The sequence below is a fragment of the Polyodon spathula genome, chromosome 22, assembly GCF_017654505.1.
Source record: "Polyodon spathula isolate WHYD16114869_AA chromosome 22, ASM1765450v1, whole genome shotgun sequence".
In the NCBI taxonomy this organism is placed as follows: Eukaryota; Metazoa; Chordata; class Actinopteri; order Acipenseriformes; family Polyodontidae; genus Polyodon; species Polyodon spathula.
In genome coordinates, this window is record NC_054555.1 from 27,500,010 (window position 1) to 27,522,570 (window position 22,561).

The window sequence follows — 22,561 nt, forward strand, 5'->3', positions numbered from 1 at the left end:
GCTTGCCAAATCTCAATATTCCTTGAAACCAGTGTGAGGCTTGATTAATTACTGGAGGTGCACACGCTATTGAAATGAGAGGCTACAGTGGGGAAGATGATGAAACGCTGTTAGAATTCCCATTTACAGGACCTTCCCCTGGTCCCAAACTGTGCAATCACTTCAATAGAAGTTTACCAGCCCCTACAACACAGGTTCAGTTCTACACCTGTTGAACTAGTGGATGATCTAAAGCATTTGTACCCACAATCCATGTCTGGATTTCCTATACTGCTTTCTGTCCTGGATTAACATCAAACCAGCCTGACCATCATTACAAAGCTTTAGGAGGAAAATATACAGTATTTCACTCCGTCTTGCTGTTTGTCTTCTTATAGCAGACACACAAACATTTTCTCCTTTCTCTGTTTGAAACTAGAAATTAGCCCTCTAGACAGTGAATTTACCAGTGTTTGTTTACAATAAAGTCTGCCAGGACTCTATATTGAACTTCTAAACTCCCCTCTGAAGGTCTGGAACACTGCACAAGTGCCTGGGGCACTAAGGATTAATATTGGCTTTATATTTCCATTACAAAATAATACATACAAAATCATGTGAAAACCTATTTCCCTCAGCTCAGTTTTCAAAATAAAAGTATTGGAGCTTGAACTCTACAGAGGAGAAGAGCATGGCAGATTTTTCAAATTTCTTTTAGATTGTATCCCCCAATGCACGTTGACTAAGAAGTGAATGGTCTGGTTGAGACGCAGTATTTGAACTGCAGCTCCTTTTAACAAAATTCCAACTTGTATTGATGTTATGGAGATCTTTTAAAAAGTTTTTTTTTTAAAGTCTAGTCGATCTTTAGCAAGAGTGCAGTACCTGGTCAATCAAGCTTCTTTGCAAACTGCTGAAGCGTTTCATGTAAGATACATTCCTGTGATGGCTCAATCACATTATGACAAGCTTTGCCTGCTGCCATGCCTAGTTTATTACTGTCCCTGACCCTTGAGATCTGCCGCCACTCCCCCTCAGTGCACCTGATCAAATGAACCAAACCTATCCAATTTCCTCGCTGAGCTACACAGTGAAGCCATCGATTGTACCCGTCTTTGTTCTAACTGTCCCCCGGAGGAAGACATGATAATCAATTCCGGATGGAAATCAATGCTGTCCTTCCCTTTGCTTTCCCCTCTGGCTTCTTCTCATTCCTCCCTCTGATGCCCTCTGCTGCCATAGCCATTGCCAAATCTGCTTTTATTAATGCATAAGGGGATTGCATACAGTGCTACCAAACAAAACAAATAAATGAGGCTGGAAATCATTTGATTGTAATGGTTCTGTTTGCAAGGCTGCAGTATTACAGTCTTTGCAGATGAATGTGAAAGCAATACCAGGGCAGACTGCCCCGCAGGGACCTCAACACTGACAGCAATGGCAACAAAAAGCAACTTAAACACACACTGCACAGCAGTGCTTAACAGTACCATTGTACTGCAATACTGCAGTCTGTTCATACTGCTGAAATGCCATGGGTAACACTGTAGCTATATTATACCAATGGCATATCCCATTACAGCTGCTCTAGTAATGCAATTTCCTTATGCAATGCCATTGATGGGTAAGCCACTGCAGTCCTTTGTTAGAGTAAAGTTCAAGATAGCTGTCAGTGGGGTTGCTAATGTTCAAGTAACGAAGTCAGTTGTTGAGAGCGGTAAGTGAAGAGACTTGGTCATTACACAATTGAAACACAGTTACTATAGCAACAGTATTGAATGGTGATTCCAATTCGCCTAAACCCTGCCTCGCTAATCATTATAACAAGCCATTACAAGCTGCAATGAGGAGCTGTAATACCAGGAGGTAAACATTGCACCTGAACGCAAACAGACAGCCAGATGTGTTCCTGACAAGCTGGTTAGACGTTTCATTTGCTGCCAAGCCACCAATCACTTGAATAAAGAGCCGTAGGTGGAGCTGATGTGATGGCTTTGTGATCACGCTGGCTGATTAGAAAGAAATTCCCAGGGATCAAGGGTAATTAAAATTCTCTTTGTGGTGCTTTCCCCTGGGTGGGTTTTGCAACTTTGTCCCATCTGTTATGTGAATAATAAAAGCCACAGCACTCGTCAAAGTACAAGGGTATTAACCAAGAACCCTAGCCTAATTCTCCCAGGGCTGGGTCAGGTTCCTTCCCACAGCACAGGGAATAAGGACAGGGTCTATCTGTAAATGAGCAGACATTGTCAAAGGCAAACCCAATCTAATTATCTTGTGATTACACTAAACCGTTGCCTTGTCTCTGCAGATCTTTCAATTATATTTCCAAATGTTGAATGCTGTAGTATAACGGTATCATGCATTTTAATTAAAATGTTCAACTCTGTTGGAAATTCCCACTACTGCTGTTTCTTGCCATTCAAGCATTAAAACAACAGATTTCCGAACGTTATTTAAGTGTTTGCAGCTGACACTCAATCGAGGGAGCAATGTCCCAGGGAATGCAGAGGTATTTGGACCTACAGTACTCTGTAACTGCAATGTCTCAGGGAATGCAGAGGTATTTGGATCTACAGTACTCTGTAACTGCAATGTCCCAGGGAATGCAGAGGTATTTGGATCTACAGTACCCTGTAACTGCAATGTCCCAGGGAATGCAGAGGTATTTGGATCTACAGTACTCTGTAACTGCAATGTCCCAGGGAATGCAGAGGTATTTGGATCTACAGTACTCTGTAACTGCAATGTCCCAGGGAATGCAGAGGTATTTGGACCTACAGTACTCTGTAACTGCAATGTCCCAGGGAATGCAGAGGTATTTGGATCTACAGTACTCTGTAACTGCAATGTCCCAGGGAATGCAGAGGTATTTGGATCTACAGTACTCTGTAACTGCAATGTCTCAGGGAATGCAGAGGTATTTGGATCTACAGTACTCTGTAACTGCAATGTCCCAGGGAATGCAGAGGTATTTGGATCTACAGTACTCTGTAACTGCAATGTCCCAGGGAATGCAGAGGTATTTGGATCTACAGTACTCTGTAACTGCAATGTCCCAGGGAATGCAGAGGTATTTGGATCTACAGTACTCTGTAACTGCAATGTCCCAGGGAATGCAGAGGTATTTGGACCTACAGTACTCTGTAACTGCAATGTCCCAGGGAATGCAGAGGTATTTGGACCTACAGTACTCTGTAACTGCAATGTCCCAGGGAATGCAGAGGTATTTGGATCTACAGTACTCTGTAACTGCAATGTCCCAGGGAATGCAGAGGTATTTGGACCTACAGTACTCTGTAACTGCAATGTCCCAGGGAATGCAGAGGTATTTGGACCTACAGTACTCTGTAGCTGGCCAGACTTGTGGAAAATAAACAGAGCTCAAAATGACGTCTTTGACCCCAGACTGGCTTGAAAACCAAAATTGGAGGACATTTTTAGTTACACAGATCTAATGTTACAGCAAGGTTGCATAGACAGGTTTCAAGTGCAATGCGACAGAGCAGATCTGCAGTCAAGCAGTAAATAATTAGTTTCGATAAAGGGCACAGTCAACTATCAGAAACGTGATGTTTCAAGCCAGTTATGCACCAAATAGACAAGCTTGACAATCATCATTTCTGTAAAGAAATATATATTGGTTGTGAAAATGTAGGATACAAGTACGACATGAAAAGGACTTTATTATTCATAGATACCTGTAAAAGTGTTTTTGTATTTCTATGACAGAAACTCCTGAACTGATTAGGAAAGCACTGGGGACAACTATTGCGGCGAATGTGTTTGGACCATGGTGAAAAGTAAATGTCTCTTTGCAGTTAGCCGTCTCAGTTTACCGTGCAGCTGTAAAAGAAAAGTTATTTCTGTTATGTTCACTGCATTCTCACTGGGGGAAACACTAAGACTTCCTCATCCTTCTGCAGGCTCCCTCATGCATTCTGTGTATTTATACTGGACATGTAGAGTTCCTGTCAGCAGTTAACATGCCATAGCAATTAAACTCTGCTGACCTTCCTGGCCAGATTCAAACCAGGCCCTAGCATTAAGATTAGTTTAGTGCTGGAATATTTACACAGAGATGCCCACGTCTTCCTGAGCCATTGCTTGATTCCTCTATAAAAACAAGATACAAATGTCAATAGTCCTACACACAGATTATTAAGAATACAGCAGGCTTTCCCAATTCAGTTTTCTGTAGAAATCTTTATAAATATTTGAAGAAGAAAATACCTTTATGTTTTCCTAGCTACTTTGGCAAACTCTCTTGTGAATGGAAATGAAAAGTAGGTTTAAACACAGCTGTGCTGGGCACTGTTAAAAACTGATTACAAATCTTCAAAGGCATAAAAACTTTCAGGCAAGTTTGGACAAAACCAGTTGTTGGTGACATTTTCAAGCAATCTATCCTAAAAACAAAAAACAGCTTGTCACCATTCATTTATTTCCAATAACAAAAGATAGCGAATTCATTATCTTTAATATTGTATAGGTTTAACATAAATCAATAAAATAGATTGTGTCAAAATTCCAGAACATCTTATACATAAATTAATATTTAAAAGAAAACTCAGAAAATAAGTTTCACACAGTACTGTATATGTATGTGCCTAACTTTACATTTTAATAAATTTGTATATTACAGTAAGAAAAAAACAAACAAACAAACATAAAAAGCCACTGGTTAAGTGAACCTCATGGTTTATTTTAAAATTGCAATCATTCATTCATTAACATTCAGGTAACTGCCTTGGGGCTTATAAATATACAAAATTCATGGAAGCTTTGCTTGCTGTTGGGCATTACAAAGCATACTGATGAGGCACTTATCTGAATTTATTTTCCCCAGATCTCTGCTCTGGTGTTGTAGAGAGCAATATTAGTCAGCTTTGACTCTTGGGACAGACTGGGCCTTACAGCGTTGCATCCCCAAACAACCTGAGCGATTTGAAATTGCTTCTACTAATAAAATACAATAACATCCTTTCCAGATGATCTTCAGTGTCAGTGATGAGGGTTCTGTGCCAAAGCGGATCCAATGGAACGAGCTTTCAGCTGGTAAACGATTGCTCTTTCACATCAGTAGGAGTGTATCGTTTTTGTTTCGAATTCACTGTGATGGTCTTTCCGATAATGTCTGTTCATGGTTTCTTCACAGTGGTACACTGGTTTATGAGAACATGAGAAGGCTTGGTTTTCCACTATGGGCAAATGTCTCATGTAATACATTTACTATGTTGTCGCCATCACAATCCAGAAAGTTTTAGGAACATGACAAAGTCTGTTGGTCGAAATCTTGGCTGGTTTCACAGACTCTGATAAGCACTATTATTGGATTATATTACCTACTGTGCTAATCTGGGTGTGTACTGTAAAAACCAGTCGCTGCTTTCAATATGAGTGGAGCTTCCTTAAACTTAGAAAGCAGTAGTGTAGGTGAGTCTGAAATGCGTCTGGACAACTTGTTGTGTTACCCAGAAAAAGGTTCCTATTACTGTCGGCAACTGTTTCTTTCCTGGAATCTGCATTCCAACAAGCAGAACCTCGCATTACTGCTTTTCAGACAGAAATACAGTGCAAGGTTTATCAAGCTGTGTTTATTAAAAAAAAAAAAAAAAAACTTTTTAGTGTTCACACACACCAAAAAACTCTTCACATTCCCTACAGCCTCTTTACTCTCACGTCACTTCACATCACACAGAACACGGGGCATCAGATGAGAAAAGCGAGAGCTTCACCTGCAAGCTAGCATGGTGCAAAGACTGCTGGGTGAAGCTTTGGCACAGGGCTGAGATAAGAACATGACCTTCATGACACTTGCCGTTTTGTTTTTGTTTGTTAGTTTGCATTGTATCCTTCATAATTAATGTATCAATGCAGGGGGGTGAATAAAACATGTTCATAGTTGCAATAGCTGATGTTACCAATAATATTGTACAAATTTTAAAAAATCTAAGAAAAAAATGAACAGCAATTTTAAGTAATGCAGCATGTAGAGTTAAAATTGGATTTAACTGGGCAGCACATATAAAAAATAACCCTTTTTTTTTTCAATCTGCAGAATTAAAAAGATTATAAAAAGCTACAACATACAGCTTGGCAGCGTGTTACAACAGCATGTTGCTGCCAAAATGCATCAACTCTCATTCCATATTTATACCTCCAATAGACTATTCAGCACTAATTAACCTTTTTCACTATATACATATTTTTTAAAAAACCAGGATGCAAAGGACTGAACATGCATTTAATTAACCACCTTAAAAAATAAAAAAACACAATTGAAAAGATAAAGAAAATCGCAGACTCACACACCTCAAACTGGAGAAACCTTTTGCCCTATCTGTTCTTTTTCAGAATGCATTGATGTGTCACGCTTGCATAAGTGCCAAACTCGCCCAATAGGGTATCGCTGCAGTCTCTCTCAGAACTCCAGTCATTTTGTATTGCTTTTTAACACTGAAAGCAAAGCTGGCGAATGTATAAATAGAATAGTATTTTTTGTGGTTAAATGCAGGAGTTAGTATATAAAAATGTATTTTCACTTATAACGATGCAGTGTGGTTAGTTTTTATACAAATGTCTATTATTTAAAATTGGCAGTGCCGCTGTTTATAAAAAAAATTCTAAATATAAATATGCAACAAGTACACTTCCAGTGAATATTTATTTTATTACTGTTTGAATGTGGTGCGTTGTACTGTATATGACTATTTCTGGTGCTTCCCTTACAAATGTGTGTAGATAACCCATAAGAGTCTGAGACAATTCATATCTCCAATTTCAATACTTTTTATGTCAACCATTCTAGGATTTCACTGAAAAGCTTCTCCTACCTACTTAAGTTTAAGCACCTTGTAATTACTTATTTGTGAACCCTGTAGTTACGCTCTACTGCAGTGTGTGACAATGATGAGAGCCATGGAACCAAAGCAATGGGACTTCGTCATAATCACATCTACTTACTACACATGCTAACTGTGTGCATTACCCCAGGGAGATAGAGCCTAGATACAAACAAGCAGAAACAATGCACAAAAAAAGACTATTCCAGCATGCCTTTTTACACTGCCAGTTTTTACTGCTTTGTGTAACACTGTGGTTGGTAAGATGTTTTTAGATAAAACTTCATTCAGCGGCTGTGCTAACTGAACTCTGCAGGTTCGTTGCAAACCAAATAAATAAACTACAAATTACAGTAAAGGCACTCTCTGTCCAATTAGGAACACAGGTTCCGTGCTCTCCTAATGTTCATACACCAATGCAGAAAGAAACTAACTATCAATTTCCTGCTTGTTAATCCAGTTAATGGGGCTATGGAACAGTGTCATTACGCTATTGTACCGCAGCCAAAATCATCTGCCACAAAGAATAAAAAGTTCATTTTGAGCTCTCAGGTAGTGAGGAAACAGTCATAACAAGTTATATTGCCTGTTTCACTAATGGAAGACCAATATGAAAAAAATGGGCTCCGCCCCTAGCAATAGTTATAATCTAGTGCCCTTTACTGCCTACATAAGTAGCTTGGGCACTGATGACCTGGAGAGGGGATTACTTATTTATTGGATCCACAGTCCAGGTCTGCAGGCATTTTCATCAATTTGAAATGGATTCACATACAGCAGTGAAATGGCTTGTAGGTATCATGTCAGACATCAGCATTATTGATTTATGAGCAGCTACCTTGTTAAGTTGGGTGTATCCTTCGGTCCTAGGGAGCATTTTCATGAACGAAGACGGCCACATTGAAAATGGTTGATAAGCATTATATGTGTCCTATAGGAAGAGTAATTTAGAATCTTCTTGGTGGATAGCCTTACATATTTAAACACAATAAAATTCACCACTAGAGGGAGTCTATCACAAAACCATGAGCCATTAGCTACGGTGTAAATCTAAACTATCCTATCTAAAGCGAAGGAAAGCCCATTAATTTAGGGGCAAATAGAAAAGAAGGAAGGGGATTTAAAATGCTAATGCACCATAATCCCTGTATATAAGTGGTGATAAGTAGCCACTCTATCTATCAGTTTGTCTGGTAAACTATGAATAATGTTCATTGCATGCATGCTGTTGGAATTCTAAGTGTGCAATTGTTGCTGCTAATATGTCTTGATGGGGACAAGGATCACAATTAGAACTAAAGAGAAGGGTGACACCTTCAAAGCGAGTCCTTTTCTTTTTTCTTTGTTTCTTTGTTGTACATTGTGTGGAAGTACAGCACTGCAGATGCCTCCATCATATCAAAGTACAAAATAAAAGGTGGATTTTGTTCCTCTGTGACATTGACCCGTCACTGTCCATCAGCACTAAATTCATCATCACAAGCACAAAGGAATGAGAAACAAGATCTAGAGCTGGCTAACCCGCTGACTCTCCAGTATCTGCAGGCACTTGCTTCAGGCCACAGGGACGAGCTTCATTGCTCACATGAAAAGCTGTCAGTATTGTGGGGATTTCCTTTACAATCAGAACTAGGAGCTACTCTTTAAAATATGATTGCTTTTATATTCTAAATGTAGCTGTACTGAGACTTACAGCTCAGATGTTATGCTCTGTGTATGTGTGCATGTATGGGTAATTTAAACACGTACTATATGTATGCATGCATGGGTCCTTTATTAGGACCGGTCTACCTGATTGTATTTGGCATCTCCCTGGGTAGTGCATGTACCCTGGACCCCTTGATTACAAGGACGGAAATAAGATTCTGATTGCATAGCAGTTTGATCCATTCCTGGTTTTCCTATGAGCTGAATAAGACACCCCTGAGCGTGTTAACTATACACACAGTGGCTAATCAAGCTTGTATTGAAACCTGGAATGGGTGAAACTGCATTGCAATAAGAATCTTATTGCCATCCCTGGATCCATCTGCAAGGTGAACGAATGTTCAATAAGTTCTAATGGAAGCTAAAGAAGGTTCCCGGCGATCTCAGCTTATGAAAGCTTTATGAGGCTTGCAGGCACTCTGATGGTTCCATGAAGTAAACACAATCGGACAGGTAGCTTCTAAATCCAGGAATGCATTCTTCTTGCTGTGTGGTTGATGAATTTTATGAGTCCATAAAAAAAAAAAAAAATTGCTTTAAAAAAATGTTCCCAACACTTGTATCTCAGACAGACAGTCCCCTGGTGCCCGCGTTGAAATTGTCATTGTGGAATTCATTCAGAGCCGATGACAGGGCGAACCGCATTGCTAAGAAGATGGCCTGAGTTCAGCTGTTTATTTTTCTGTCTTTTCCACACATTGCTTGTATTCTGTGAGCATTCTCTTCGGGACAGCCTCATTCGTGGAATAATGCTCCAGGAGAATCCCAGGTGTATTTGTTATTTGGGATTGATACTGAAAACGTCCACCTTCTAGAATATATGACTTGCACACTGATTTCATCCTCATAACTACTTCAGCAATAGTGACAGAACACATAAACTGTTCATTTTACAGTCACATGTATCATTGCCTAAACTGGCCTTGGCTAACGCTGGTTTATCAAGTATGATGCTTCTACTATAGTGCATTCCAAGCTCTTTCGTCCTCCTTGAAGAGACATGCTGTTCTGTACAGGGTAAAGTCCTCCTGGTGGAGACGGTGGGTAGTGGATAAAGCAACAGCGCCATCTAGTGAAAAGAAAATTAAATTACATTTCCAGAGCTGAAAACTGCTGCCGGCCTGCTGTACAAGGAAGCAACAAAACAATGAGAAAGAAAAAAATAAGTGATAGTATCTTATGTAATATAATAGTGAAAAATATATATTTCGGGGACTATCCACAAGTCAGGCAACCAAAAACTGATTTAGAGTGTGGAATAAACATTTCACTTATTGAAGTCAAATGCAAACAATACTTTCACAGTAGAAACATTTTTGTTATAAAAGTCAAGACCTGTAGTTCCATACACCACCAACAGGAGTCACTGTGCAGCAGGATAACAACCTCATAGCAAGTGTGGCCGGTAACTGGTACTGGAGATTGTGTTATGTAAGACTGTTTCAGGTAAACACTTGATAGCAGCTTCCAAAGATATGAATCTACGATTCTCAGACTTTATATAAATGTAATGATGCTGTAATAAAAAATTTAAAAAAAGGTCAAAACAGATTGTGATTGTAATGCCTCAGCATTAAAGCAAGATTATGTGTCACTGTAGCAACTGATTTTGAAAAGGGTTTTAATAGTCTCATCAGCTCCCACTGAAAAGCAGGCACACAAGAAGGGATAGACAATTAATTATTAATAAATCTGTGTACTGTGTGCGCCTCTGTCACCATCCTTCTAACTAATGACCGTTTTGCTGCGATCAATAGATAGACAGACAGACAGACTCACAGCCCTGCTAAGAAACCCTGCATTGTTTGCATTGGCTGTCGCGATGCTGAGGCCTCTAGAAAGGAGCTGATCGAGGTAAAAGAACAACTTGACATTTTACCAAAAGTGCAGAGCAAGCAGTTTTTCTTAACCTTTGGGGAAAGTGAATCCTTCTGGTGCATTGAGCACCTTGAATGTCCCCTTGCCATCTGTCTTACTTGTATATATTTCTTTACATACAGTACCACTCTAATATAACCCTACGCAATGTAGACCAGATCAGCCTGAACTCTCGGGAAAACACCTGAACAGACAGATCCAAAAAAGTACATCCCGATATTGAGGAATTGCAATTGGAAGCCCTCGGGTTGATTAAAACCATCATAAAGAGGTAAAGGAACACCACTAAACATGACTTACTTTAACTGTGCTGATATGCCCAAAAAACATCTGGCCTTGTTCCTGTCCACTATTATGATCACTGCCACTGCTTCCTGTGTCAGCTGTTCCATTATCACTTAATCCAATGGCAGCTGTACTCGATGTAAATTTATATAAAGGTGCCCGATTCATCAAGAGAACAGGAAAACAAGGTGTCTGTACAGTGTAATGCTGTTTGCCTACTAGCCACACTGGGAAAGGTGAAGACAGTATCCTTTACAAACTCGGTGAAGAGTAGATCCTTTATCCCTCGCACAGTGTAATACAGTATAACCACAGTCAATGGAAGTTACTCATTTTTTTAATTTTAATTTAAAAGCTCAATATGCAGTTAGTTTTCCACTCAAGATGGTCAGGATTAACAGACGTTATTGCTACAGGCAGGTTAGCAGCGGACAGCTTCCTTTCCCTTGATGTCTATAATACCAAGGTAAGAATGGTGTGCTCAATACTGCTTAATACAATCACAAGGTACAGTACAATGGTAAATTCAGTCAGTCAGTCTGTACTAGAGTTGGAAGTGGAGGGCTTCCTTTCACAAGAACAGTATATCACCTTGCAAACTGACTGACAGGCTGACTTAAAACTCTGTGAGGAAGCTTCAAACACTCCCACTTTCATTTACCATGCTCTGACCAAAATACATCTCTTGGCATTTAAACATCCTTACTACTTCTAAACAGGAGAATTCACCCCATCAAATCTTCACCACTAAAATTCCCTTTTAAAACAAGCGATTTGCATTTACAATCTGCTCCTTGCCCAGAAACTGATCACCGTCCAATTTGGCACCAACCCCACCTTTGAGAGTTAAACGAGGGGTTAGGAATTGACTTGTCATGGAGAGAGAACTGCTCTTGTAACTGGCTTTCCAAAACATATTACTTATTTGATTAACAGCAGAACAGGAACTGTGTAGACGCACGACTAAAAGGCTGGCTAATTAATGAATTGCCGCTCAAGATGAACAGTAAACAGAAAACTGCTGCTTCACACTTAATTCTTAAATATAACCAATTTAGAAGATGCCACTCCGGTTTAAATGATACATCAGACTGAACACACGCGATCTGATGGCCTTGTTTTGCCAATGGAAAGTGCTTTCTCTGGCATATTGGTTGCCAAGGTCGGCCTTTATTTAAAACAAACACCATTAACACAGTTTGATTATTTACAAAAGCAGCTTGCGTCTGCACAACATGGAAGCAGAACTAAGCACAGCAGGTTAACACCAAACTACAGAAAGAAATATATAAATAAAAAATATATAAACAGTAAAATCATCCTCATAAGGAGACATTTGAAGCAAGGCTAGGAACTAAAAAGACACATCAAGACAGTGCTGGCAGCTGTGGCCACACCCACATTACACAACAAGTGGATTCTCTCTGTCAATCACTTCCACTTGGATCCTGGTTATCCTGTGATAATACAGTACAGTTTGGATAAACATGCTTCCCAAAGGACCTGTAGCAACTGCAGCCTGCAACCGAGCTGTATGCCAGAGTCAGACTCACAGCAAAATCAGCACTTTGACGATTTTCAACCAGGATCCTAAAAACAAGGAGAGAGCAAATCACTTGCCATGTAACAGCCATAGCTGCTGGGCACATAAAGTGTACTTGGAGACTACAGTCTTCCTCACTGGTGGAACAACCTGAACCTTTTGCTTTTCATTCACTCAGAAGACTGTCATCTCCTCTGTAGTTATTTCTCAAACAGTGCCACAAGACAATAACATTCAAGAGTATCCCCAGAACTATAAGTCCTACAGCCCACTGTTTAAAACCAAATAGAGCTTCTAAACAAGCCAGGTTAGCTATATTACTGCTCTACAACACCCAAGAAATCCAAAGGGTTATATAGCACCTGGAGCAGAAGAGCTGGCTTCTAACTCTCTCCCCAGGTAGTAGTGATCACTACAGCATACTGAACATCATGCCCTGGCCTACAGGGGCAATATGAAGCATGTTATACTGTTCATTTTAAATACTTTTGTATCTCTGTTTAAAAAAAAAGACAGACAACACATCACATTTTTAAAAGCAATACAAAGGACAGCATTTTGTTTCCTCCAAGCAGCACTGGTCATTGTGTATGGCTCTTGTCTGCAATGGTACATGTATTTAAATACTATAATGGGGCGGTCAATAACTGATCACACAGGATATCTACCAATTAATCCAAATAGGCTTTCCTGATATCAGTTCCAATAACACCCTGTTTGGAGTGTGGGATCGAAAGAAACTAATTTCCCAGTACAGCTTTACTGGTTTTACTGATCCCTACTTTGTCCTCTGCTCTGTGGATTAGCAGTGAAACTGCAGGGTTTCTGAGCTAAGTTACACTGCAATGTAATTTCCCTCTTTATCAATACCAATCCTTTGCAGTCACACATTATCTAAAACCAATATGCTGGCTTTATCTTATATACTTATATCGGATAATGTGGACATCAAAAAAGAAGAGGGTGTACGTTACCAAGGAGAAAGAGCATTCAGCAGACTCTCAGTTAATGGACTGCAAAGGTTTGCTTAACTGGTCTGTCCCAGACACTTTAAAAGCATTTAGCGCCACCTCTCAATTCTGTTTTTTTTTTTTTTTTTTTTTTTTTTTTTTTTTAGCAACCATCTGTTCTGTGATAATATCACAGGGATTTCTAAGCATACCTGTGTAAGAGTCCACGTTAGCTTGTCCAATCCCTGAGCAAGCGTTCAGGAAATGAGTTTCATTAAAAACTGAGAAGGATCGAACTGATTCAGTGGTTTCCTTAAAATGTATCAAGAGCTCTTCAAATCAAGTCTGAATCCTTCGCTGTTCCTATTGCACCGGCCTAAATCTGGGCACTGTGGGCAACGCCACTCAGGGTTTTGTTCCAAACGAGGCAGTTCATTATTTTTTCATCTTTCCAGTGTACATAAATCCTGGACGTTCAGCCAGTGGTAATTAATATACCCAACAAGACAGGCTACACAACTATTCATATCCCTACACAAATATCAACAAATGTCAATTAAAATAGATTTAATTATTTAAAGTATTACAATTATCCGGGACTCTTGGAGGAAACTCAGTGCTGGCAAGTTTACAAGGAAAGGAATGATCAGCAGTGCTATCTCCCCCAGTGTTCTCCTCAGTAGACAGGCTTGTAGAAGATCTCTCCGCTCAGCAGCCGGCGCTGGAGCTCAGTCCAGAGCAGCTGCCTCTCCTGCTGGGACCCCTTCATGATCCCTCGATTCTCCTGGGCTCGCCTGGACAAGTAGGGCAGGACCTCGTTCACAGGGCCGTACGGCACATACTTGTACACTGGATACCCAGCCTGGCCTGTTACAGGGAACAAGAATACAGCAATAACTGTACGATCCACACAACTTTCACACAGTACAGCCTCGTTCCCCAGGACCAGGACTCCACGACAAGACATTTCATCCACTTACCTAGAGGGAAGCTGATCTGATCACACATTCCCAACAGCTGGCCAAAGTAGACCTTGTTTTCCGACGGGTGGATCCCCAATTCATTCATCCTGTTCAATAAATAAATAAAATGCATGCATCAATGATTTTAGTATCATGTGCAGTAATTAGCATGAATAGAATGATGGAATATTGCATTTCTTCATTTGCTTGGCTATATAGTACATGATACGCACAGTTTTATATATATATAAAATGTATGCCTGCAGTACCTCTGCAGAGTGAACTTGACAGTGTTTTCATTGTGCGACGCCACCATCACATTGGCCTTCCTATGGTGCTTGATCTCTTCGAGAACATAATCCAAGCACCTGAGGGAAACAACAAAGAAAGAACCGGGTCTCAGCGAGATGTTTACAGGTGTAGACACAGTGGGGACGTAATAAATACTGTACTTCTTGAATAAGCTCCAAGTGTTTTCTTCACGGTGCAATTTGCCGTCACCACCACCGCCGCCTTACCTGTGGTACATTTGGTTGGTCGCCTCGTAGTCTGGGTTAATGGGATCTGCGTAGCCAATCTCTGCCGCTCTGCTCCTCTCCTGGTCCATGTAGGCACCTCGTACCAGCTTGGCACCAAAGTACCAGCCCTCGCGGCGAGAAAGCTCCACATCCAGCGACACATTATCATAGGCCTCCTGCGAGAGCGAGGAGCGGGTCATTGAAAGAACGCGCCTAATTCCCATTTATATTCGATCACAAGAAGTCTTTACAGAGTTTGGTGTGAAAGAACTTAATTCCCCAAAATCTAGCTCACTGTTCTTTAAATACGTTCTCACAAGACCCGTCGGCACTGATCATTACACCTGAACTACCTCACGCTGTATGAAACTGTTTGGACTATGTAAGGACTGTCCAGTGCCAGGTCAAAGGGCTGTGTACTGGTTCTCTCCAGAGCTCTTACCCTGAGGTAGCACTGGTAGGTGTTGAAGATGGTGGGTTTCTCCGTGTTGAATTTCCGCTGCATCTCCAGGGTCAGTCTGCTGATGGCCGGCTGGAAATAGGTCTGCTCTGCGTCCACCATCAGCCGCACACCGTGCTGTAAAGCTTTCTGGAGCAACGAAGAGCAGCAGGACACGTTTCAGCACTTTTACTTGTCTATATTCATTTGGCTATAGTTAGCTAGCTAGTTATCTTTTTTTATATATATGTAAAAGTCCTTGAACACCCTCCTCAGTCCTAGAACACCCATCCTCCCTGGCCTTTCCCAAGCAGATACTGAAAATGGTGTTCAATTTATTGTTGACTGCTGTCTAATAAGGACCACGTGTCATTGCTCTTGTAGAAATACGGTCCAATATAGGAGATGGACAATAATGCAATTTCTGGAACTCCCATTAATTGTGACTCTCGCTGGTCAGTAGTTCTTCCTCTCACACTTTTGTATTCCCCTTGAAATAAAAGACTGAATTAAAAGGAATTTCTCTTCATGGACAAATTGGTTGTCTACAGGAACAGAGAAACAAAACATTTTGGCGTCAGTGATACTGATCCTTTTTAGCTTTAGAGGACTGTCAAAAACACTTCTTGCAGATAACATGATTATCAATACTAACTGTTTCAGTACAATAAAACAGTTAAGACGAAACAAGTTCTCGATCGCAAAAAACAGTTCACTGTTCCAACCTTTGTCCAATGACAGAAAAGTAAAGGTGCCCGTTCCTGCATTCCAGCCCTTGGCCCGTGTAATCACAGACTGTAGAGTATCACCTCACCTTAGCGAGGACGTCCATTCTCTGCAGCATCCTTTTCATCTGCATCTCCTCCTCGTCAGTGAACTTGTTGAGCAGGGGCTCCAGCTGACCAGTCTGAGGGGGGTGAGAGCTCTGTCAACACTAGAGCCGAGTACAGGTCAACCAAAACACCACATTAGCAAAAGCACACTGCTAAACTAATCCAATATAGCTATTAGTATCTGTAAACTTGTATGCATTTGTGAATATGATACTAAAACCATGCTTAGACCATGACATAGAGGCCTTTCTTGATAAAACTACTACATGGACATCTACAGGAGGCATATTAATTTACAATACATAGATTAGGTCTTATATCCTGGTTAAGCAAAATGCTGTGGTGTGTCTAAATAGTTTCAAATGCAATTCCTTAATTTGCCAGCAGAGTCCGTCATGTTGTTTTCAACAAAGAACAAAACAGGAGAACACCAAAGTCCATCATCACCTCCAGGTTTGGGACCACCAGCAGGTTGGAGATCTTGGTCCTGCTGTCAATCAGGCTGTTCCAGTCCAACAGATCTACAGTGCTGGGGACAAAGCAGTGGAAAGAAAGAGAAGCGCTTAGTGTGCCAGAGGAAGCAACAGGAGAGCATAATGGATCTCTTGAAATCTGCAGCTCTTTAATGTCAAAACAAACAGCTATATCCAGATTCCTTACCCAGACATGCCCAGATCCTCTCCAGTGAACCAGTTCTGTGTTTCATCTTTAGCTCCCAGCCCAAGTTTTGCAAGACTCTCCTACAGGGAATGAAAGCAAAAAATGTTTTTAAAAAAAGGCTCTAAAATGGAAATATAAACATCTAGCTATGTTGCCTCCATTCACAAGCATAACTCTGATTAAAAGCCCAAGTAATTCATCTTCATTTATTCATTCCTTCAATTCAAATAATGTGCTGCTGGAAAGACAAGCAAGACTAAAAAGTGCTCCCTTCTAACTTGTGCGATAAGCTAACTCGCCAGAAGGATAAGATTAATTGCATTTAATCAGAATCACCAATAACTATTGAAGGTCATTAGCAGCAGAACTCTACCTGCAGCTGCTTCATCTCCAGCTTGATGTCTAGAGCTGAAAGCCCTGCTTTCCCCTGGTCTGCTGCCAACAGGTGAAAGACCCGTCTCCATTTCACCAACACCTCAGAAAACTGGAGCTGAAGAAAAAGAAGAGCAATCACATGGTTACCCTGTGCTGTCCTGCAGTGTTAATTGGGAACATTTTTCAAGTGCAATAGCCAAATGTGCAGCCACCAGCATCAGCAAGCACACACACTGAGGAACTTACCAAGAACTGCGGCCTCCCCAGAGCAGTCAGCTTAATAGCAGAAAAGCCATCTTCTGAACTTCCACCTAGAGGAACGAGAACATATCACGTACCTTCAGAAAAACAAAGCCAACGCTGAACTACAGAGGTCTTTCAGGCGACATTAAGAAGCTATGCCGAGTACGCAGAACCTTTCAAAGTTCAGGTCAACCAGGACCACAACAGAAAATGTACGTGGGTTTATAATCATTCAGTCTTGTTGCCTAGTTCTCCCAGAACAAAGCCGATTGTGAGGATGGCTTATGGAATGTAGACTAATGTCCATGGAGAAGGAAGGCAAAGAATGGTGCCATACATACCCGAGGCTTCGATGCACTTGAGGAAGGTCTCCATGTGTTGGTCACACTTGGCCTCGTCTGCGTAGAAATAAGTGCGGGCGCTTATAACCCCCCCACGCCGGTCGCCAAACCGCCGATAAGCCTTGTACTTCTTCTCTCTGTGATCCACCCCTGAAAACAAACCGAAACCATCAGGAAGACCAGGAGACAGCAGCAGCAGCAGCATTAACAAGACAGGGTGTCTCTCCACGCCTTGCTGATGGAAAGAAAGGCACAAACTCAAACAAGCAAACATTTTCATTAGGAGCGACGTTCACTGCACACATTTCACACAGACACAACAAAGGTCCATTGTTCTGATGCTCTGGTAGGCTGGCATGTGTTATTTGTAAACAGAAATCTCAATACAGCAGCAATATAGATTAAAAATGTGGAAATGACTTGAAAAAAAGACAAAACAGAAACTGCCAATACCCTGTAAAAAGAAATTAGAGCCATCAGTGGAAAGCAAAGGACCAGAAGCAACACGCCCGGTGTGTCCATGTCAAATTGTAAAGGAGACAGGAGGTAGGGATGTCAGAACGACGTCATGTTGGAGTAAAAAGAAAGGGAGTGGTCCATCATTTTAAAACTCCAGATTACTTCATATGTGCACCAATGCTAGTGTAAGGACTCACCATGGTTTTCTTTTTCAGCCTCAGAGACACACGACCTGAAAGATCAGGACAGAAAAAACTATCAGCTTCAAAACAAAGCTGAACAGCGATTATGCACAGCGATCATTTGTAGGTGAATCAGTTGAAACAGATGAATAAAAAGCACTGTATCACAAATCAGTAATCTATCAGGAGTAAAGCACTGCACACAATCAAATAAACTTTTTTTTTTACCAAAAAGTTAATAATCTTTTTTTTTTTTTTTTTTTTTTTTTTTTTTTTTTTTAAATATTCAAATATTGGTCCTATGATCTTAACTTTTATAAGCACATGAAACAATACACATGGCTAAAATTTGAAAGAACAAACGTAAGAAATTCTATAACGAGAAAAGGCAATTCGGCCCACCTATGCTCGCTTGCTTTGATGCAAGCGTGCACACTGATGAAACTAGTTGTTGGTGACATTAAGCATGTCTTCCTGCCTCCCAAGTGCAAAGTTCAAGCAAAAAAAATATACAATCTAAGAAACGATGGGGAGTCCAGTTACAGCTTGAACCAGGGATAGGCATCTCCACCCAGCAGCTGACTTTCCATCGTCCTGTCTGGAGCCCTGCCGTGATCTGTCAACCAGATTCAGGTGCTGGCACAGGCTGCAAACATCACGCTATCACTACAGAGGTCCCATATTTATACAGGGAAAACCAGATCAATCAGGAGACAGCTGGCACCCAGTAACTTCAGTGTGTCCTGCTGAGCAATCCAGACCCAGCAATGTTGTACACATGTCTCTCTTTGAATTGGGCAAACAAGAACACTTCAATAGTGTAGTACAGGGACGGAAATAAGGCTCCCGTTGCACAGAAGGAACAAAAGCCCTGTAGGTTAAAAACAATCAGCTGTTCCTGACTGATCTTGCTGACCCGTACTTTTACAAAGCCAGTGGAACACAGCGTGACTCTGGTCACTTTGTCTCTGCTGAAAGAGTGTTGATCTGCACATAACCAGTAACAATCTCTCAAGATACGGAGTCTGCCTCAGACCTGGTTTTACTAGGATTCTAACAAGACACACCTGAGCTTGTTACCTATACAATGCAATAAGAGTCGTATTTCCATCCATGCACTTAGTCATTCGGGCTGCCTGTTGGAAATGTATAATGCATGGAAGATTTCGGTTTTATACCTGAAGTAAAGGGCTCAGACTAACAGATGACACAAAAATAACAGGAGATCCTTCACAGTTAATCTTACCTGGCAAAACCTTATTTATATTTACTAATAGCACAGGCCATCCATGCTGGCATGTTGTATCTTGTGACACACAGACGGACAAGTGCTAAAACAGTCCCTCTTCAGAGCTTCATCAAACAGTACTTAAAGACCCCCAGATTGCTACACCCCTCAAGCGGAAGGAAGCATCAAGCTAGGATTGGGTGGCCCGCAGTAATCACACAGAACAGAGTGAACTCAGTGGTGTCATATAAAAAAGGTCTGGGTCACATTGATACACTATTCAGGATTGGGTGAAGCAGGCTGGTCAGGTTACTGGGAGGCAGGAATAGAAACTCTCCAGTTTCATGTTGGACAGTACGGCACTCTCCCAGACACTGCAGCCTCTTTCAATGCACTTGTGTCTACCTGTGTCTATCAGGACACACACAATCCAAGCGAAAGATGCTACATAAAACCCACTCTGCAAGAGAATCCTCTGATAACGTTTTTAATTGAAGGTTAACACAATGAACAAATCTTCTTACAGCTTTTATTCAAAAAGCTTTTTTCAGAGAGTGCTTGCCAAGCCTTGTTGATCTGATCCAAGGAATGCATCTATCAAGCCAGCACGAACACTTTGCGTAACTTTCATTGGCACCCTGGTTATTTCACACACAGTACTGCTTGCGACTGCGTTCTTTGCCAGAGCAACTGGACACTGCAGAGGCTTGCCCTCCCAGACAGCCAATCACAGTGCAGGCTTGGTCTCAGGCAGCCAGTAGCACAGCGCCCATTTATATCTCTGCTGTGTGAATAACCTGCTCAAAACGGAAAAATCTGTACTCACTGTACAAGGACAAACTGAAGGGGTCGTTACATAATATCTAAAATACTCAAAGGGACTCGTCAGTACCTGCGGCTGACTCAGACTTCAGAAGGCATCATCCATTAACTAATAAAAAGCCCAAGCACTAATTGCTGGGATTTACGGCAGGATAAAGGGGAATGTTAGCAATGTAAAACCGTGCATGTGTTAGCAGAGTCAAAACGCACAGCCTACAGTACCTATATCCAGAGAGTCTGATAATCGAATATCTAATCTAAAAAGAATGTCCTTACCAAGTTTCATTCAAACCGGATTTTCTAAATGTAAACATTCACAAGCTGGGGCGCTACTGTATTCCCACTATTTGGGATACTAATCCAAATTTTTTTACAAGAAGAAAGTGCCTGTTAATTACATTTTCATGTGTGGTGTGCCTAGAGTATGCCACTGTGTTTACGGGGAGCTACACACATTTAAGGCAGCTCACATGATTAACTAGTGGGATAAAGCCAACACAGCTCCAAAGCAGGCATGCCCATGCACAAGCCAACGCTGTACGAACCTTTCTGAAATGGAATGTCCACAATCTAACTACATTCTTGATACCTTAATTCCCCCCCCCCCCTCGTTACCCACTCTTGTGCAGCCCCTGAAGAGAACTCAGAAGAAAAGCTCTTTCTTACTCCATCTCCTTCTTCTCAGCCTCCTCCTGCGTCAGGTCCTCCTCCACACCGTAGTCCAGCACAGAGCCCACCCCGAATGCACGGTTCTTCCTGACCAGGGGCTTGATGGCTTCCTGGTCCTCTCCGGCCACAAACTGCCCGTAAAAGGTCATCTTCATCAGCTGCTCAAAGAGCCTCTTCCCCATGACCTTTTTGCTAAGGTTTATCAGCTAAAAGAAAGGAAGCAGAAACTTCTACTTCAGCTACGGCCAGTGCAAGATGACATCAGTGTTATGTCCTAATTTAAACATACATAAGAGTTCACTGAATTACCTATTAAAGCCAGTCCTGAGGCTGAACATTGGAGCTACATGGGGAAAATGTTGTGGTACAGCTAAATATTTCAACCCTGCTGCCATGTGGTGCTTCAATTAAATATTTTAAGCCAATACCAGCCAAAAAAGCTTGGAAGCCTTTTTGAACAGCTGGGGGAAAAGGCAAAATATATATGTGAAACTGTTTAATATATCAGTTTCTGCATCATTTCCCCTCTTAATTTCATGTCTGCCCTCCGGCTCCTCATCCACATGATGCAGGCATTGAAAGCAACAAGAAAATGCTGTATATTCAATTCGCGCTAGATGAGATTGCAACATGCTGTATACGACAATATAATAACCTTGGATTTAGGTTTCTGAGCAACATGTCACGCGTTTGCACGACTTTAGACGTGCAGCTAGATGCTGGCAGCGACTGTCACTCGGACCTCCGGAATTGAGGATGATACGCGGCATCAATAATTAGGAGTAGGCTTCAGGATTCGTGGAAATAATGCAGAGCCTAAACGAACATGCTTATAATTTAAATTACACTAACTTTATAAATAGTATTGCTGCGAAACATATATGATGTAATATTTTGGCAGTTTGTTAAAGGAACCGTCAGCCACCTGGCTAAACTCAATATATAATTATCTTGCCAAAAAAAAAAAAAAAAAAAAACACGTCGCTTGAAAACTTACCTCCTTGTTCTTCTCAACCAGGAAGTCAAAAGAGCACAGCCTAAAAACCAGCAAACTTCTCAATAGCTCCGGCGTCTCTTTGCTCTTGTACGCTTCCTTGGTATTTGCAAAGTCGATAAACACCTCAGACTTGGACCACGCATTTTCTGTCTGGGAAATGTGATCTACCTGGGCTGCCGCCTTCTTCAGCACCGAGCATGTTGCATCAGCCGGCTGATCCTGACTCTCAGAGCTCGGTTCGGTTCGGGGAGACGCGACCGTGGAGCGGAGCCTGCAGGAGATTACTGCTCGGGTCAAGCAGATATCGGAACCCGCTCTGAGGGCTGGAGCTAGTTTAGTGTAAGACATTAAGTTTTAAGATGCTGTCCTGTACAGTTATAACGAAGAAGTACCCACGTGGACTGATGCTAGATTTGCGCCGACAATAACCGGTTTGGACAGCTTAGTCACACCTATGTAGCAAGAAGGCACGCCCACATATATTCAAAACAGTGGGTTAGAAACGCCCACGACGAGCAGACCACGTGATTTGTAAAACGGCTGAGCGGGTGAATCTGCATCATTACCACTGGTAAACAGCATCGCTTGACCCGCAATGGCTACAGTGTACATCTCATACACTTTTTTTGTTTTCTTTTTTACTGTA

The 22,561-nt window shown here is 41.4% G+C and overlaps 1 protein-coding gene across 1 annotated transcript; it reads right to left on the minus strand.

The window, feature by feature from the left end:
• Nucleotides 1-11,801: 11,801 nt before the first annotated feature.
• LOC121297127 (proline dehydrogenase 1, mitochondrial-like) lies at nucleotides 11,802-22,369 on the minus strand. The gene is made up of 14 exons (XM_041223191.1): nucleotides 21,916-22,369; nucleotides 20,916-21,124; nucleotides 18,215-18,249; nucleotides 17,559-17,708; nucleotides 17,221-17,285; nucleotides 16,973-17,089; nucleotides 16,600-16,679; nucleotides 16,387-16,468; nucleotides 15,921-16,013; nucleotides 15,110-15,256; nucleotides 14,668-14,843; nucleotides 14,419-14,517; nucleotides 14,168-14,256; nucleotides 11,802-14,054 (listed from the first exon to the last, which is right to left on the minus strand). Exons 1-14 carry the CDS (start codon nucleotides 22,261-22,263, stop codon nucleotides 13,864-13,866), a joined length of 1,881 nt encoding a protein of 626 aa, XP_041079125.1. The 5' UTR covers nucleotides 22,264-22,369; the 3' UTR covers nucleotides 11,802-13,863.
• Between the last annotated feature and the right edge of the window lie 192 nt (nucleotides 22,370-22,561).